Here is a 20,350-nt window from a genome sequence, read left to right on the forward strand (position 1 = left end):
GAAATTCTTTCCAAATTAACTATTTACATTATCATCATCAGCAAAACTGCAAATTCAAGTTTGCATTAAAAATTAGTGAAATTAGTTGTAATTTTGCGTAATCTTAGTATTCCAATTATTCATGAGAAAGGATCATAAAAGAAAAATATTACTAGGATCAGGAGTGCTGTAAGAACAAATTAGATAATCCCAGCCTGCTTTGTTCATGTCTCCTTCGTTGCTTACACACGCTGTTTGCATAATCATATAAATGTATTATGTATAGGCTGCACAGATTCTTGTCTCAAATTATATGTGAAGCACTGTATTACTAGGACAGTGAACCTATGTTATAATAATAATCTTTGTCTTACAGGTAATGCAGCACCACAACATTCCACCGTGAAGCAACTAGATGCTCCACACTCAGTTATGTGTAACCCAAGTGTACCCTCTCCCTTGAGACTCTTAGAAACAAACAACGAAGACAGTCTTGCTCATGAACTAAAATGTTCTGAGCCTATTCGGATAGATCCTCCCTCAAAATCAAATCAGACAAGCAATGACTCCAACACTGCACAAGAACCCCAATGCTTGGGTCCATTTGAAGAATCATCATGTGTCAAGTGTCCTAAGTGCTCAATGGTATTGACAGGATATTTTCAAATTCTCAGTCATCGTTGTGTTTGCATATACCTTTGCAGTGAGACAGTGAAAAAAAAAATTAAATGCTTCTTTTGTGTGAAGGAGTATAGTACTGTGAGATCTTTGAAAAAGCATATTAAAACATATGTTCAAAAGACATACGTAAAGTGTAGCATTTGTGGTCTGCGCCTTACCAGTGAATCTTCTTTCAGAACACATGCACTGACACATACAAATCAGTGGCCATATCGCTGTGACATCTGTGGTCAGGGTTCTGTATCAGAGTATCAGTTGGAGAATCATAAAGCCACTCACGCAAAGGAGAAGTCTTGGATGTGTGATGTCTGTGGAGCCATGTTTCACAATCATGCAAGACTAAGGAGTCACAAAATGGTTCACTCGGAAAGGAAACATGAATGTGACTTGTGTTACGCAAAGTTCAGAGAACGTTATCAACTCAATGAACATAAGAGGAAGGTACACTCTGCAGTGAAAATTAAGTTTCAGTGTGAACACTGCAGTTCAGCTTTTACATCTAAACACCAATTGAAGTACCATATAGAAATGAAACATGATGATAATTTTGGTGGAGAAAGCTTCATTTGCTCTGTGTGTAACAAAGAATTCAAACATAGATTTGCTTTCAATAGGCACATGTATAAGCATAAATATCAGAATGAAAATGTGATTTACACATGTGATATGTGTAAGCGGAATTTTGCACAAAAATCCTCTCTCACTAGGCACATTTTAGAACACAATGGGAAACAATTCAGTTGTACTCACTGTGGAATGTTATTTACACAGCGAAGTAGTGTAAAAAGGCATATGTTAAAATCGCATTTCAGTGACAGATGACACTTATGTTTATGTGGGAGAGACAAAAGGAAAACAGGATTTTGTGACCTCTGTGACTGATAGGAAAATCTTGTGAACTGTTGGACTCTTCATATTGCTCTCCAAATTATTATATACTTGATGTTTTGATCTCTCATGTGAGATCTTCTTCAGGGTTGACAGACAATTGGACATGTCAAAAGAAAGTGTATGTTCACACACAAAAGACTGTTTCTTCCCACTTTTTCAGAGTAGTGCAGTTTTTGGATAAAAAAGTTTTGAAACTGCTAATGGTAAATTCTGATAACTGATAAGGAAATAGGAAGGAGGATACATTATTATAATATAATTGTTTTCTTGCCACTGAGGTGGCTTCCTGATAACATTTACTTGCTCAATGGTGGGTAGGCATGAAGTCAAAATTTCTTAATGCATGATTTTAAAAATCCTTTACAAAAATGGTGGGTCGCATCTGAACTTGCAGTATTCAGGTTCTGGAAACAGTTGTTGTGATCTGACAAACAAGGTCATAGGGAAAGATTAAGAATTGTGTTATACCATAGATTAGAAAGTGTAAATTTCTGATGCCCCAAATATCTGTTTTTCCCAGAATATATGGTCTCCCATAGGTAGACAAAGAGGGATGTTCAGTGACATGTCTTGTGAACAGGGTTAACTTTCCAGTGTACTTTTTAGTTTGTCGTTTATCACAGAAACTGAAACATCTGGTTGGGAAAATGAACACTTTCTTGAGGGATTCTGAACATTCATTATAAATGTTGTGAAGGATTTCAAAAATTTGTTGTAAGTAGTACACACAGTGAAGATATCCAGAACTGACATCCTGATTAGTTTCAATGTGACTTTTTTTAAAGACATCCCAGTAATAGATGCTATGTAGTTTTTTGGCAGCAAAATTGCTATAAATATATGTGAACTGGTCAAAATCTGCACATGGTTAAGTTGTTTTGAATCTAAACAATAAATTTTTGAGCATCCTGATGATGATGCTGTGTGGTCACTTTTGTTGTCAGTAGGAGCTGACATTTTTTGGGAGCATTCCCAGGAACAGGCATTAACTAATGCAAAACTAAAACCGGTTCCACAATGTCAGTGTTTCCGAGCTTGGGGTAATCACACCTTGAGAGATAAAATAGAATTTTAGGGATAAAAACAGAAAGAGTTCAGTATTCACTACCTCATTAGACTCGTAAGTTTTAGATAAGCACTAATTCTAAAATTTTTAAATTTGAATGTTAACACATGATAGACATGGCAGAGGTTACAGCAGATGTATTTATGACACTATTTGAAATTTACGCACTGCAGTGATGACAGTTAGCTGCAGCTCACCACTTTCTTAGAGCAGCATATCCATTACTGGCTCCACGTAGGTACCAGCTTGCTCATCGTTCTTTTTATGTTAGTCAGTCATTTTCTTGCCTAATGCTAGTAAATCATCAGACACGTGAAGTGAATGCACAATCATTGCCTCCGATTTTACTACATTGTTAGCATATTTCATATTGTTAGATGAGAAACAAAGGAAGGTGAGTGGAAGTTTTCCTATTCCAGAGGCAACTAGTAGCTGAGAAATTGTTAATTTACAGCATTGCATTGGTAGGTGTTTGTACTCATGGAACACCTTCCATGTTGTGCGTTTGCTCTGGATTGCACACATTGGTGAAAAGAGTTGCTCCAAATGCAACATTCAGCCAGAATCAACAAGACTGGGATTTAAGACTGTTTTCCATTAACAAAGGAATATTTTCAGAAAGTAAAGTTCAAGCCAAAGCAGAATTTTTTGGATTTAGTGAAGACAACACACTGAAAATAGATTTATCTTAAACAGAACTAGCAACATTTTGGTGAAAGATTAGTCACCAGTATTCTTTATTATAAGCAAAAGCCTGATTCCATTTGCCACAACTTACAGACTTGAAAGCAGATTTGCAAATGGGGTGGCAATGAAAACAAAAGTGAGGAACCAATTGAATTTGGAAGATGATTTACAATGTGCATTGGCCGACACCAAACTGAATCTGAAGAAGGTTATCAAAAATAAACATTGGCAAAACTGTTACTGACATTCATTATTTCTTGGCTTAATATAACACCTAGAAAAATATTTCATTTGTTGAACTTTAATGAAATATGCATTTCCATGTAGTTTTAAAAATAGGGATGTTCAAAAAATCTAAACTTCCCTGAGGTACTGAACTCATGATGTTACTGATCTCTGTATAATCTCGTTCAAGGGTAAAGGTCCAACAAAAATTTTGAACCAGTGCAGTATGTGATGACATATTTGTTGTATGATCATGCAAAGAAGAGCTATATAAATTACACAGTTTCCTAAATAACATTCCCCTTGGAGATAGTGAGGTTGACCTCCTGTTCCGAGATGTGTTGATCTATAGAAAACTGATCAAAGCAAGATTTCTTCAGGAAACAACTGTTGGTTAATGGATATAATGATTTTTACATTAACAGGGCCTTGAGACGAAGTCATAATAATAATGCAAACAAGTTGAATGAGGAACCTTCCTCAAATTCTGTTACCATTTATTACTAGAGTAATTAACTATGTAGGAAAAATCATTCTTTTTTTCTATCTAGAATGGATGTGATTAAGATTGATTGACTCTACACTGCAGAAATTGAAGTGATATTTGGTTGTGACAAAGAATATACTGGCAAGACTGGGAACACAATAAAGTAATATGTTAAAGAGCATGAATGCCACACACATTTACGACAAAGGGTATAATCTGCAGTACTTGAGCACCAAGGTGAACATGACAAAGTTATAGCTTTTAACAACATGAGAGTTCTATGTAAAAAAAGTAATACTTGTAAAAGGAAACTGTGTGTGGCAGTTGAAACGTAGAAGAATGAGCTAATTACTGATAGAGATGATGATGGCTACAGGATTGTGGACTTCATGGCTACCTGCCACAAAAGGAAGTAAAAATGTAGCCATAGCATGTGAGGAACATAAATGTCTATCAGGAAACACACTCAGTAATTTGATAAAGTTCCCACACTTCTTGTAGGATATACCCAATGACATTGGTCCACCAATATCAGTGTAAGATTTTTCACAAATACTCCATTTCTCTGAAAAAAAACTTGGGAAAACAGCATTTTTATAAGAAAATACGCCATTGTTTTTCAACAGTGGTGAGCCACCAGAGGACACCTAAAATTTGTGAATGAACTGTCCTGTAAAAGATCGTTGTCGAGGGATTGAAGCAGCAAGTATTTTAGTTAGGAGGAATTTAATGCAGCCTAAAAGCTTGAAAACTTTTATCTGTAAATGGAAAGCAACAATGGACAAAATGCATATGTGAATTTCTGTGTAGCTATTTTATAAGAAATTATTGACCATTATATTGTAAGTTATCTGTAGTTCTTTCTCATTTTTTTTTTCCACTGGAATTTTAAACCAACAGAAGACAACTACCTTGTGATTTTCTTTCTTGCTCACAGGTGTCATAAAATGTAATAATGTTTCAGTCATAAAGATAGTTTGAACAATGAAAATGGATGGCTTTTGCTGAAATGACAACCCTCCTTCCATATCCCATGTCTTGACAGGATTGGCATGTTAATCAGGATTCAGCATTTTTGGTGGTAGAGGATGGTAGGATGTCTTTCCTGTTGCCACCTAGTTCCCCTCCACAACCATGATGGAATTTATGTACCCCATCTGTCAGCGTTTAGTGTTATTTCATGTGAAAGTCTGTAAACTTTTTTGAACTGTTTGCAAGTCATGAAACTGAGGTAAGGCGTCGGTACCAGCCTGGCATGCAACAAGTCATGTTGGGAAACTACCTAAAAATCACATCCACACTGCCCGACACATTGTCCATCATCGTTAATCCATTGGGTAAATTTGATCTGAGGTGTTAATATATCATCTAGCTATGTAAAATTGAAACTCGACCTCTTACTCGAACATGAATGACACATGAGACAGACATGTCGGTGCAACTGACCATCACACTGCTGCCAACAGAAAGTCTGACTTAACTTTTACTTCTCAAACTAAAAGGTTCGTCATACAGTTTGAATTCATAATAATCAACCTTATACACTACACTGATCTGACTTTCAACTGATTTGATGACACCATTGCAGTCTGTGTTATTGTATCAGAACCACTGAAACTTGACCATTAATTAATTAAGCATTTAAGTACTAGAAATCCACATGGGGAACTGATTTGATGTGATCAGAGACACAAAACATCATCAGAATTAACTCCCTGTTAATCAGACTATCACTAAGTTTATTGTGTTGTGCAGTATCTCTCCCTGTCATTCTTGTAATGTCAGTCAGTGTTCTTGAAGAATTATAGGAGTACCTTTACTAGGCATTTGTTAGACACAATCTCATCTGGAATTGCCGACCCAAATAATTTGTGCCATATGGCCTCCAGTACTTCGCAGTGGAAGATTAAATTTGGTGTGGTTTCATCCATCTTACTACATAGTGACCAGGGATTCTCAGCTAGTTTACCCTGCTGCTTTCATCTAGACTCATGGGGAAATTCCTGGCATTCCGTGACAATCTTTGATCTCATTACAGGGGCTAATAAAGATTTCAGCTAGCAATCTAAATAAATGTAAATGTTATGATCCTTTTAGCACCTCTGGGCACACTCTGATAACAATTAACTACACCACGAACACTGTCGCTTGACTTTCCTCACTAGTATAGGCTGTACCCTGCTTACCCTTAATCTGTTTTCAACTGGTCAGTAAACCAGACTATGTTACCTGAATGCTATTGTGGTTCATTTTTCCACTGATAACCTACTTACAGTTATTATGTTGAAATGTGTATTGAAGCAGCTGGAATCTATTGTGTATTCAGCCGGCATCTCCTCAACTTATTTACACTCTATGACTAGAAGGAAGACGTCCCACTTTCTCACTTCAGAATAGGTGATTAGATGTCTGGTCTCTTCCACAATTGCATGTAATGTCTTCTCATACTCCCATGAGACTAAATTTGTTCTGCATCTTGAAAATCATATTCTTAATCTGTTAAGAGTTCTCCTAGTAGTGTAGGGTTGGTGATAACTGCAGTTAATTTCTTCCCTTGGGCTGAAGCCCTCTTGCTTAGAAGTACTTTCTTGCTACAGAATTATACATCTAATATCTGTTTTGATGGATAATGGTAACTTTTGCTGCAAAAACCTTTTCCCAGACTTAAAATGATGGGCTGTTGGTGTATAATTGTACATCAGTTGTTCAGGGTTTTCAATCTGCTTCTCGTGGCACTCTGCTTGTTATTGTTTGGGGTGCAGTGCTGGCCAAGGGGCAGTTCTTCAGGGCTGGAGTTGGTGTAACTATGCAGATTGACTTGTTTTAAGTCCATGTTCTCATGCCTGGTGTGGACCGGTGCTCCCCAAACTGGTACTCCATGCTCTCACACAGGGAAACAGATTCCCAATCCAGTTGATCTGAGAAGTTTGGGATATCCTCCACATGTAGTCCCTGTCAGCTTTTGCAAGATGTGCTTTCTTCATATTTTTCCTTTCAAACCCATAAAGTGTTTTTTAAAACAACGAGTGCAGTCCAGTGTAATTCCTAGATATTTTGGGGTGTCACAATGCTCAATTTCCAACCGTCACTACATGGTATTCAGTTTCCCTTTAGTGCCTCTGTTTTTTAACATGTGTATGTGTTTCCTGTATTCAGCTTGCAACAGTTGAGACCATAATACTCTCCCAGCCTTGCAGAACTACATAGAATCTTCCACTTTGGAGCGAACCTCTGATTACATTTGTCAGTCTTGTTATCTCGTATAGCTTTTAGATAAGCATTTTAATGATTCACAGTGTCATATGCAGCACAGAGTGCTATAAAAGGTGTACCTGCCATGAACTTTATCCTCACATCCATCATTTATGTGTTGACTAAGGTTAAAGACCGTGCCAGAGTCTGACATCCCTGGTGTAAGGCTAGCTTGCTCTGAAGTGGTCTTTCCATCCAAACTTGATATAGTCGTAGTCAGTATGATTCTCTCCAAGACTTCATACAGGTGGCACAAAAGTGAGATGTTACAAATATTCTTTGGCTCTTTAGATTGTTTCTGTTGTGATTGACAGGAGAGCCAACCCGTACCTAAAGGAGGCCGAAATGCACGCGTCTCAGCTCACGCAGGATGACGTGAGGTCTGGAACATGACAAGGGAATTAGAATTGAGAAAAATGGACGTAGCTGGTGGAATACTTAACTTTAATCCATTCATGGAGAATGTCGCTCTTTATGGTACATGATTCACAATACGGATACTGGCACCTTGCTAGGTCGTAGCAATTAACATAGCTGAAGGCTAGGCTAACTATCGTCTCGGCAAATGAGAGCTTAGAAGTCAGTGAACCATCACTAGCAAAGTCGGCTGTACAACTGGGGCGAGTGGTAGGAAGTCTCTCTAGACCTGCCGTGTGGCGGCGCTCTGTCTGCAATCACTGATAGTGGCGACAAGCGGGTCCGACGTATACTACCGGACCGCGGCTGATTTAAAGGCTACCACCTAGCAAGTGTGGTGTCTGGCGGTGACACCACAATTTCCCCAATTTGAGGACAGAAACAACGTGTGCTTTCTCTGCAGCCGATTTCTATATTTACAACATTCATTATATTTGTGTGGGACTGAATGTCCTAGAGATTTCTTGTTTCTAATCTGTTGACCCTGATTTTGCCTCCATTGTTACCCAAAGATGCAATGGGGACATGCCCAGATGGTCTCCATAGCAGAAGTGGGTGTGCTGTTAATTCCACCTGTTACGGATAGGCAGACGAATCTTTGCAACTTCCTGAGCTCATTAGCAGCCACTTTCCATTCTACTTCATTCTACTACAATGAAGCCCTATAAGTTGTTATAGGGCTTATCACAGAGTTGTATATCTAGTACATGCCCCTAGGACTTGGATCCCAGGTTTTTCCATGTGTCCATACAGCATATATGAGTGCACATTTTGCCTTGGAATTTACAACCTGTTAAGTAAGAGCATGGTCGACATTACACACAGATGGTAAAAGATATTGCATTAGTTATTTCATAGCCCAATAGAGGGAACTTTCATCCCTCATGCAGTGTCCATAAAGCACTAGTTTACTTTGAATCCTTGACTGAAATACACAAGAATATGCATGAGTGCAGAGGATTATCAAAATCATCCACATTTTTACCAATTTATAGTGTGTTACCCACTTTTGTATAAATGACTTTAATTTCCCCATGTATCTAGATGCTGCAGCATGACTCATTTTCGGACCTTTGGGGTGGCTACAAACTCAGCCTCAAAATGCAGTGTGTTAGCTGCACTTATGTCACTTCCTGTGTATCTCACTTAAAAGTTCAGAGTAAATTAATGCATTATAGACATTGCATGAAGGACACAGTTTCCTGCTACTGGACTGTGAAAGAACTAAGATGATATCTTTTACCACCTGTGTGTAATGATGACCACACTCTTGCTACATAGGCTGTATGTTGTTTATGTGAGGGGTCCAAGTTAGTTTCACATCCAGGATTATCCTTAAATACTTCACTACACCATCTACTGGTAAAATGTCATTAAACAGATGAATCTTGGAGACAATGGCCGAGATATGCTTCCTTGTGTGCAGTACAACAGCAGTTTTCCTGGGACTGACCTTTAGATCCCGTTTCTTACACCAGTTTCGTACAGTGTTCAGACTGCATTGTACCATTGTTCTAATGGTACTTGAAAATTTCGCATATATTATTATGAGTAAGTCATGTGTGTATCCTTGGCAAAACTTAGTACCTTTAATATATTCACTCACCACCAGGTTCCACAACAGTGGGATTAAAACCTCATGTAATGATCATCCGTCATTGTGGCTTCTATGTTTCATTGATTTGGTGACAACATCAGCCCCCATGGCATTCCCTGACATGAACTTCATTACTTTTAAAACTTTGAAATCTTTTCTTGTCTTGGTTTTGTCTATTTTGTGATCAGTTGCAGTCAGCACTTAGGTGCTACATCTCTCTACAATAAGTACAACAAGGGGTACCACAATTATCGGTAGTATGCCCTGAGCACCTGCATCACACACAGTTTGTCTCACCTCATTTGAGACGAGGATGTGACCACCTTCATCTCACCCCCAGTCTGTGGGTAAATGAAATGATCATGTGGCATTGATGGCTGGAGGCCCCGTCTGAGAAAGTTTGGCCACCAGGTTGCAAGTCTTATTTTAGGTGATACCACATTGGGTGATTTCCGTGTTGGTGATGATGTTATGATGATGATGATGATGATGATGATGATGATGACGACACAAAACCCAGTCCATGAGCACCCCACCAAGAATCGAACCCAGGTCCGCTGCATGGTATGTTGCCACTCAGCTAACCAGGTGGGACTAATCTGTGGGTTAATCCCCATAATGAATACATGTATTACTCACTTCCTCATATAGGGAGTCATTCCTCACTTGGCCTGAGCTCAGGCTATAATATGACACAAGCTTTAGATTGTGCATATAAGGTCGGCAAAATTTCAAAATCCTCTCCTGCCTGTTGTCAAAGGATGAATAACTTATTGCTGGAGAAGCTTACACCTCTTTCATCAGTATACCATTCTGTCAGCCCCATAACACATTGAAACTCTTGGCATTTTGCAAGGATTAGACTGATTCAATGTACGTTTGAGTGTCTACTAATAACTTCACACACACGACATTCAACCGAAATTTGTCGAGTCCTGAACACATGTGGCCTAAATCACACACATGCTACAGAATTGCAGCCACATTTTCAGAGGCCCTTTCCAAAAGAAAGGAATGGAAGTATTGGGAAGAAAACTGTTTACTAGACTGGCCTACATTGGAGAAGAGGAACTGACAACATGCTATGCATAATCATCCAATGTTGCCTGAACATCTGAATGTACTTTTCAAGCAGTTGGAGGCACTTGTGTTGGCTTCAACTGCTCTTGCAGTTCTAAATTTCTAAGAGAACAGGCTGCTACTTGCTCTCGCAAAACTTTGAGTGAGTCACTACTGCTCACTTCTGCACTACTCACCAACTGCATGCATATAGTGGGTGTGTTGTTCATCCGTGGCTGCACCATTCTTGGAAAGCACCACACAAAAGAAAAATACAGTACTCTTTTTAAAAGCTCTAGGTGTTCTGGAAGTTATCATCAGGAGGAGAGGTAGGGGGGAGGTTAGTAGCTCCACCATGTTGCTTTAGTGGCACTTAAATCAGATGATGACATGACGGGTATGATCCCAAGGATGAATACAAGACCCTCAGGCAGGGAGTAATGGTGCTACAGCAGGCTGTAGGGAGGTGAAGCTAGATGGTGGGAGAACCACGTGGACAGCCACCAGGTGGTCGACGGGCAGCACAGTTTGGCTAGCTGTGCCACACTGGTGGCATGAACTCCAGAATATAACAGAGCTGTCTGGCAATCCATTGCAGCGTGACCAGCTGGACTTTGCCTGACACAAGCGGTGAAATACATCAACTTAGCTCTGGGTAGCCAGCTAGGCCCTGGGGAGGTTGTGTTGATGGTGCACCTCAGGGCATGTCCAGGTAGTAGTGGCCCCAGCAAGTTCTGGCATCTGTTTCATATCAAAGCTTGGCACACAAGAAATGTGACCTTTTTGTGGACCAAAATGTGGGCTAGCCCACTGATTACAGTTTGTACAGGTGTGGAGCAGTCTCTAAAGGAGTGGGCATCCAATGGAGATAAAAGTGAGTCGAAAGGTATAGCAGGTAAAACTTGGATATAAAGTCAAGTACAGATTACAGTGGACCCACCCTGGAGTTACAGACCAAACCACTGGCCATCAGGTGTCTTATCAGTAGTGGAGCAAAATCTGAGAACCATTAGAAGGGAAAGGAGAGGGAAAGATCTCAAGCTTTGCTGAAAACTCAAGCTTCGCACAGATGTAGTGTGAGGAAACTTCATCTGTCAGGATTTTCCTGGAACAGACATCATTTATGCTGAGATAATGAATTTCCCTGGCATGTAGGTCACAAGAGCTAGTACTGGAGTGTTAGAAGCAAAAGTTTTAAGTAGAAAAAAATTTTAAATCAGCACTAAAATAGCCCTGGTTTCCCCCCCCCCCCCCCCCCCCAGGATGGCAGCACCATGCACTGGCAAATACACATGGAAGGCACGCACCTCCCCCCTTTGAGGGGTCGCCCGCACTGCCTCCGCCAGTCGGCCTGCATACTATTCGTTTGTTTCTTTCACCAGTTGACTCGACTGAATCAAATTATTGAGTAATTGTACTTTCCTATATAGCACACGAATCCGTGTCATCGTATTTTATAAGTTTCTTTCTGGCACATAGATAGTTAACACATACCTACGAGAAAAGTCGTGGCTATTCTAGTGCTCTCAATACATTATTCTGTCTGGCATTTGTTCAAGAAAAGTCACGAATATTCTACTGTTTTGTGACTAAAATAAGACTAATGGGAGAGATTCATCAATACAAGCAAACGAGCATAAACACTCGTAATGATTGTGATTCTGTTATACAAGTGTTGTCTGTCTGTCCTAGATCTGACTATCCTACTTTGTACAAAATATTTGCTTGTCTACCTGTAGCTTTTGCTATAGTAGAAAGAAGTTTTTCAACATTGCAGCATGCGAAGACATAGCTGAGGTCAACAATGGAGTTATTTGCTTAGCTCTGTTGAACACTCACCCTAACATTGATTGCTGTATTGACGATTTAATTAATCAATTTGCCAAGAAGAATAGGCACATACAATTCATCATTTAAGGAAGAGAACCACAATTGTAACTTTTTTTACATCATAAGATGGCATGTCTTGTATATGTTTATAATAAGTTTAAATAAAACTTTCTTAAACTTTGCATGTGACTTGATTTTTTTTTTAATTGTGGTAAAAGTAAAGGTAGCTCAAGATATCTTTAGTGCCCCCTCCTTGAGATTTTTCTGTATCTGCCACTGGCAACATGCTCAGCTGAGACAATTTACATATCATGGAATGTCAGTGCAGGCATCAAATGCTGAATTCAGAACCAAACTCAGTTATAAATAGTTGCCTGACATCAACAACAGTTCACAGTCTGATTGGACACCTGGCACCAAGTACATATAACAGGAAGACGCGTATGAACATTGTTGGGTCAGTTGTTGAAATATTGAGCATAAAACAAAAACAAGAAGTTAGCAGTTCATCTGGAAGCACACCATTAATCAACCATACTGAGATAACTTGAGAGATCATGTCTCAAATTGTGGTTTAAATCATACAATTGGTGCCAAACAAGTGGCTGATGATCAGTTTTGGGACTGGAGACAGATAATGCTCTTCCAGCCCATGTGAGAGGCTAGCCGTCTTCACCATTTCATCCACTCACCTACAGAATCCTAGGATGGCATGTGAACCCATGAAGCAGATGTCATCTGTGGCAACAAGTTCCACAATTTGTAAATGGCTGCACACCCAGTGAGCTCCATAGCAACAGGCAGAGTCTCTTGGACCCATCAATATCAGTTCATGTGGACAGCAGCATTTTGTCCCAAGCTACTGCTGATGACTAGCAGAACTACTCTCTGCGCTTGATCAGTCTTTCATAACAAATGAGGTGTCCTGTATTAGTTCAGTTATACTCTCAGCGCAGAACAAGCCCTCAATTCTGTTCTTGAGGTGTAAGTGGATGTCTGTGCTGGGAGTACCCACTTTCAGCTTCATTCCAAAGATTAGGGTACATTGATAATTTTCACTTTTGGACTGTCTAACTACAACTGAATGAAACACAATTTTTGTGCCATACGCGTTTTGCATTTATTCTCTGCAAGGCAATTAAAGTGGCCTTGAATATCTACAGATTTTTACTATTTGATTTACATTTTGGAGCAATGTACCTATAGGTTATAAGCAGTTCTGGTGGTTGGTTTTTGCTTTGATGTAGTAATATTTTAAATTTTACTTACAGGTTGCAGTGACAATTTTCTGCATATTATGTTTCTGTTTGGTTTTTGGTGCTGTTTCTCTTGTTATTATTGCCACATGGGTTTTTTTCACGTTTCACAGCACTAGGAACTGAATACTTGTTTTGATACAATGTTTTGGTTTGTATTGCTGACTGTTGGCTGTTATTGCCAGCTTTTGAGTGTAATTTTTGAGATGTGTGTGATCCATTTGTGTGTGTGTGTGTGTGTGTGTGTGTGTGTGTGTGTGTGTGTGTGTGTGTGTCTGTGTGTGAAATAGTATTTGTTTTGGTGAGCTTTCTTTTCTTTTATCAAGTATAGTAGGGAGTCTATACTGATGTGTGTGTGTGCACATTTATCACATGTTTGTTTTCAGCAATGGCTTTCTGAATGTGGAAGTTTTCTTGCATTTGTGTAAGGTATTTGTAATGGTGGTTTATTCTCATTATTTTCATTTCTCATTCCATGTTTGTAGGCTGGTGATAATGGCATTCTAAATTTTTTGCAAATTTGGAATGGTTTGTTTCGTACTTGTGACACCTCATATGTTCTTTGTAACGTGTTTTAAAATTCCTGCATGTCAAGCCTATGTATAATGCATCACAACTTTGATATTCAAGTTTATATATTCCTGAAACCCTGGAATTTATCCCTCTTGGTAGTAGGTGTGATTGGATGCCCTGTCTCTATTGCTATTTGGAAGCCCTGTCTCTTTAGTATGTTTGCCACTCTGTGCGTTAATTTATGTGTGTAAGTAATAGTGTACTATCTGCTTTTTTCTGTGTGATGTTGTCATTGTTTGTGTTTGTTGAGTGTGTTTGTGAGTTTGTAGATTGTATCCTAGAAGTGTTCTGTTTGTTTTGTATTTGTGTTTATATTTTTTTATCGTGTCTGTGTACTACATGTGTGTATTACCCATTGTTCCTAGCTATTTGTTTGATTGTACTCATTTCTTTTTCATAGTTTTTCTTGCTGAGAGGGATCGTGTTTAATCTACATAACGTATGTCTTAGTGCTGCAAGCTTATGATTGTGGGGATGATAAGATATGGAATGTATTATTGTATCTGTGGCTGTTGATTTTCTAAAGATCTTAAATGTATGTTTGCCATTTTGTTTTGTTAATGTTATGTCAAGAAAATTTATTTGATTGTCTTTTTCTTTTTAAAGTGTGAATTTTATGTTCTGATGTGCTTTGTTGATTTCCAAGTGGAGTTCATCTATTTTTTTCATTTGGCTCATCTGCCAGACAAATAATGACATCCACATATCTATACCAATATATGATTTTAGAACTTTCATTAGTGGGTATCTTTTTAAATATATGATTTTCGAGATGACCGATGAAAGTTTTTGCTAATGTTTCTGATATTAATTCTTGAACTGAAAGTAGTTTTATTCAGTTGTCAGTCTGAGTGTATTTGTTATTTCTTGGCAACACAGACCAAAACATCACATCAAAACAAGTGTTCAGTTACTAGTGCTGTGAAATATGGAAAACAAAACCCCAAGTAGCAATTATAAGAAGAGGGAGAGCACTGAAAATGCAACAGAAATATAATATGTAGAAAACTGTACGCGTGACCTATAACTAGAATTCAAAATGTTGCTACATCATAGCAAAAACCAACCGTCAGAACTGTTTGTAACCAATAGGTACATTGCCCCAAAATGTAAACTAAGTAGTTATAATGTGTACATATTCCAGGCAAATGAAGATGCCTTTCAGAGAATAAATGTGAAACACATGTTGTTGTGGTCTTCAGTCCAGAGGCTGGTTTGATGCAGCTCTCCATGCTACTCTATCCTGTGCAACCTTCTTAATCTCCCAGTATGCACTGCAACCTACATCCTTCTGAATCTGTTTAGTGTGTTCATTTCTTGTTCTCCCTCTACGATTTTTACCCTCCACTCTGCCCTCCAATACTAAATTGGTGATCCCTTGATGCCTCAGAATATTCCCTACCAACTGATCCCTTTTTCTAGTCAAGTTGTGCAACAAATTTCTCTTCTCTTCCATTCAGTACCTCCTCATTAGTTATGTGATCTACCCATCTAATCTTCAGCATTCTTCTGTAGCACCACATTTCGAAAGCTTCTATTCTCTTCTTGTCCAAACTATCTATCGTCCATGTTTCACTTCCATACATCGCTACACTCCATACAAATACTTTCAGAAACAACTTTCTGACACTTAAATCTATACTCGATGTTAACAAATTTCTCTTCTTCAGAAACACTTTCCTTGCCATTGCTAGTCTACATTTTATATCCTCTCTACTTCGACCACCATCAGTTATTTTGCTCCCCAAATAGCAAAACTCATTTACTAATTTATGCATCTCATTTCCTAATCTAATTCCCTCAGCATCACTTGACTTAATTTGACAACTTTCCATTATCCTCATTTTGCTTTTGTTGATGTTCATCTTATATCCTCTCAAGACACTGTCCATTTCATTCAACTGCTCTTCAAAGTCATTTTCTGTCTCTGACAGAATTACAATGTCATCGGCGAACCTCAAAGTTTTTATTTCTTCTCCATGGATTTTAATACCTACTCCAAATTTTCCTTTTGTTTCCTTTACTGCTTGCTCAATATACAGATTGAATAACATTGGGGAGAGGCTATAACCCTGTCTCAATTCCATCCCAACCACTGCTTCCCTTTCATGCCCCTAGACTCTTACAACTGCCATCTGGTTTCTGTACAAATTGTAAATAGCCTTTCGCTCCCTGTATTTTATCCCTGCCGCCTTCAGAATTCGTAAGAGTGTATTCCAGTCAACATTGTCAAAAGCTTTCCCCAAGTCTACAAATGCTAGAAAATCAGTTTTCCAAGATAAGTCGTAGGGTCAGTATTGCCTCAGTGTTCCAACATTTCTACGGAATCCAAACTGATCTTCCCCGAGGTCACCTTCTACCAGTTTTTCCATTTGTCTATAAATAATTCGTGTTAGTATTTTGCAGCCGTGGCTTATTAAACTGATAGTTCGGTAATTTTCACATCTGTCAACACCTGCTTTCTTTGAGCTTGGGATTATTACATTCTTCTTGAATTATGAAGGTACTTCGCCTGTCTCATACATCTTGCTCACTAGATGCTATAGTTTTGTTAGGCCTGGCTCTCCCAAGGCTGTCAGTAGTTCTACCGGAATGTTGTCTACTCCCGGGGCCTTGTTTTGACTTGGGTATTTCAGTGCTCTGTCAAACTCTTCATCTACATTCTCTTCCATTTCTATAATATTGTCCTCAAGAACATTGCCCTTGTGTAGATCCTCTGTATACTCCTTCCACCTTTCTGCTTTAGCTTCTTTGCTTAGAACTGGGTTTCCATCAGAGCTCTTGATATTCATGCAAGTGGTTTTCTTTTCTTCAAAGGTCTCTTTAATTTTCTTGTAGGCAGTATATGTATTACCCTTAGTGAGATATGCATCAAAATCCTTATATTTGTCCTCTAGCCATCCCTGCTTAGCCATTTTGCACTGCCTGTCGATCTCATTTTTGAAACGTTTATATTCCTCTTTGCCTGCTTCATTTACTGCATTTTTGTATTTTCTCCTTTCATCAATTAAATTCAGTATCTCTTCTGTCATCCAAGGATTTCTATTAGCCCTCATCTTTTTACCTACTTGATACTCTGCTACCTTCACCTTTTCGTCTCTCAAAGCTACCCATTCTTCTTCTACTGTATTTTCTACCCCCATTCTTATCAATTGTTCCCTAATGCTCTCCCTTAAGCTCTCTAAAACCTCTGGTTCTTTCAATTGACCCAGGTCCCATCTTCTCAAATTCCCACCTTTTTGCAGTTTCTTCAGTTTTAATCTGCAGTTCATAACCAATAGATTGTGGTCAGAATCTACATCTACCCCTAGAAGTGTCTTACAATTTAAAACCTGGTTCCTAAATCTCTGTCTTACCACTATATAACCTAACCAATACCTTCTAGTATCTCCAGGCTTCTTCCATGTATACAGCCTTCTTTTATGATTCTTGAACCAAGTATTAGCTATGATTAAGTTGTGCTCTGTGCAAAATTCTACCAGGCGGCTTCCTCTTTCATTTCTTTGCCCCAGTCCATATTCACCTACTACGTTTCCTTCTCTCCCTTTTCCTACTACCGAATTCCAGTCACCCACGACTACTAAATTTTCATCACCCTTCAATATCTGAATAATTTCTTTTATTTGATCATACATTTCTTCAATTTCTTCGTCATCTGCAGAGCTAGTTGGCATATAAACTTGTACTACTGTAGTAGGTGTGGGCTTCGTATCTATCTTGGCCACAATAATGCGTTCACTATGCTGTTTGTAGTAGCTTACCCGCATTCCTATTTTCCTGTTCATTATTAAACCTACTCCTGCATTACCCCTATTTGATTTTGTATTTATAATCCTGTAGTCACCTGACCAGAAGTCTTGTTCCTCTTGCCACCGAACTTCACCAATTCCCACTATATCCAACTTTAACCTATCCATTTCCCTTTTTAAATTTTCTAACCTACCTGTCCGATTAAGGGATCTGACATTCCACGCTCCGATCTGGAGAACGTCAGTTTTCTTTCTCCTGATAACAATGTCTTCCTGAGTAGTCCTCTCCCGGAGATCCAAATGGGGGACTATTTTACCTCTGGGATATTTTACCCAAGAGGACGCCTTCATCATTTAACTATACAGTAAACCTGCATGCCCTCGGGAAAAATGACACCTGTAGTTTCCCCTTGCTTTCAGCCGTTTGCAGTACCAGCACAGTAAGACTGTTTTGGTTAGTTTTACAATGTGAGATCAGTCATCATCCAGACTGTTGTCCCGGCAACTCCTGAAAAGGCTGCTGCCCCTCTTCAGGAACCATGTGTTTGTCTGGCCTCTCAACAGTCACCCCTCCGTTGTGGTTGCACCTGAGGTACGGCTATCTGTATTGCTGAGGCACCCAAGCCTCCCCACCAATGGCAAGGTCCATGGTTCATGAAGGTGGGGGGGTGAAACACATACAGCACGAAAATTGTGTTTCATTCAATTGTAGTTAGATGGTCCAAAAATAAGAATTATCAGTATACTGTAATTTTACATACAACTGAGGAAGAAAGGACTACAAAAGTTGAAGATGTTCATTCCAAAGATTCTCAATGCCAGCAATCTTTACTACTCATTGTCAGGTGAGTGTGAAATGGTGAGTTAAAAGTCTCTGTATCAGGGATCTCAGGCACTGCTGAGGGGAACAGAGGTCCTGCAACTGCCTCAACACTACTACATCTTAAGGTATCAACCTCAAGTCTAAGCCATGGCCAATGCAGTTTCCAATGGTTTTTGGACAGTGGTCAGTTCTGCTTGCATCAGTACACAGGACACACAGTTCCTGCCATCATCCCTGCATTCTGCTAATGACACTAACCATCCAGGCAGTCACTAGATGCAACAAATACTGTGATGACATTGCACCTAGCTACTCTTGTTTATTAGTGTGTTGGTCTATCTTCAGAATGCAGTACACCAGCGGTTCTGCATGTCATGGGTGTCACATGTTCTTGGTAGGTTTTTGGAGATATTTAGCACCAAGTGTCTAAGCGCAGCTTCTGAAATTCCTATAAATAATTTGGCCAGTGATTTTTGGTTGTGGAGCTGACACCTGATAAGGTCCCTGATGTGTTCCACTGAGTTCAGATCAACATCAACATGAGCTACTTTCATGCTTCGTAGATGACTGTATCACATTTCTTGTTTTTTGATACACATAGTTGCTATGGCAAAAGATGCCATTGCTGTTGGGGAAGACATCAAGATTGAAGCAATGCACTTTTTCCACAGTAATGTTCACATAGGCACAGCCTTCATGATGCTTTTCATTACTGCCACAGGTACCATGGAAACTGGGATGAAATCCCCCATAGCATAATACTGCTCCCCACTGGCCCTCATCAATGGCACTGTGCATGTTTTGAATGGCTACTTGTGTGGTTGACACTTTATCCACTCAAAACCATTGGTGTGGAGTAACAAAAACATGATTCATCCGAGAAGTTGACATGTTTCCATTAATCCACAGTCCAGTGTGGATTACTGTGACCTATTGCAGTTGTAATTGACTATATCATTGGGTCAACATGGGAATACAAAGGAATACATTGCACAGCCCTATGTTTGACAATGTGAGCTGAACGATGTGCTCCAAAATGCTTGTGCCACATCACAATAGTACTCCATAGTCATATCTGGCATAGATCACCACTTTTACAAAGCATGCAAACCTTCGACGTCCACATTGAGTGATGAGGCTAAGATGTCTAATACTTTCTTATGTGCTTGTAGTGTTTTTGGGTACTTGCATTGTTTAATTCATATATTTCGGGCGTATTATAGTATTTGACAGTTGTAGCATCGCGCTTTAGTGTTTACTTCGTAGATTCTTATTTAAATTGCATGTGAGTTTCATATAGGAGGTGCAGTTTCGAGTTTTAGTTACTGTAATCGTAAATTCAGCAGATTGTAGCGCAGTCGTTAGGCATTTGTACAGGTTAGTTGATACATTCTTTGCGTGTTTCGCTTGCGTTATCTAGGAACGGACTCGTGTTTCAGTAACTGTTGTTCAACATCGATTAGAATGGACAGGGACTGCGATTGCTGTGTTCGGATGAGGGCTGACTTGGCATCCCTTCGCTCACAGCTGCAATCGGCGCTGACTTCGGTCGCGCAGCTTGAGGCTGTTGCCAATGGGCACCACTGTGGGGGGCCGGACTTGGGTATCACGGGGATGTCAACCTCGTCCCGTCTGTCCCCAGATCGGTCTGCCGCTGTGGTTGCCCCGGTTGCTGCCCGCAGTGGGGCTGAGCCCTCGCCTGTGGTTGATTGGGAGGTCGTTACAAGGCGTGGCAGGCAGCGAAAGGCGTCCCCGGAGGCTGATCAGAAAGCCTCCCC

General features: G+C 39.5%; 1 protein-coding gene across 13 annotated transcripts in view; it reads left to right on the top strand.

The window, feature by feature from the left end:
• The window catches only part of LOC126336314 (zinc finger protein 62-like), a 205,722-nt gene that overhangs the window by 158,649 nt on the left and 26,723 nt on the right, over positions 1–20,350 (top strand). For 7 of the 13 annotated variants that reach the window (XM_049999873.1, XM_049999861.1, XM_049999871.1 and 4 more), the window contains one exon: positions 356–5,007. The exons of the other annotated variants lie outside the window; for them this stretch is intronic. In XM_049999873.1, coding sequence (XP_049855830.1) covers positions 356–1,482 — 1,127 coding nt within the window. In that variant the 3' untranslated portion in view covers positions 1,483–5,007. Of the gene's footprint in view, positions 1–355; positions 5,008–20,350 lie in introns of those variants that run through there. 13 annotated transcript variants of the gene reach the window in all.

This window comes from Schistocerca gregaria, chromosome 2 (genome assembly GCF_023897955.1).
Source record: "Schistocerca gregaria isolate iqSchGreg1 chromosome 2, iqSchGreg1.2, whole genome shotgun sequence".
In the NCBI taxonomy this organism is placed as follows: domain Eukaryota; kingdom Metazoa; phylum Arthropoda; class Insecta; order Orthoptera; family Acrididae; genus Schistocerca; species Schistocerca gregaria.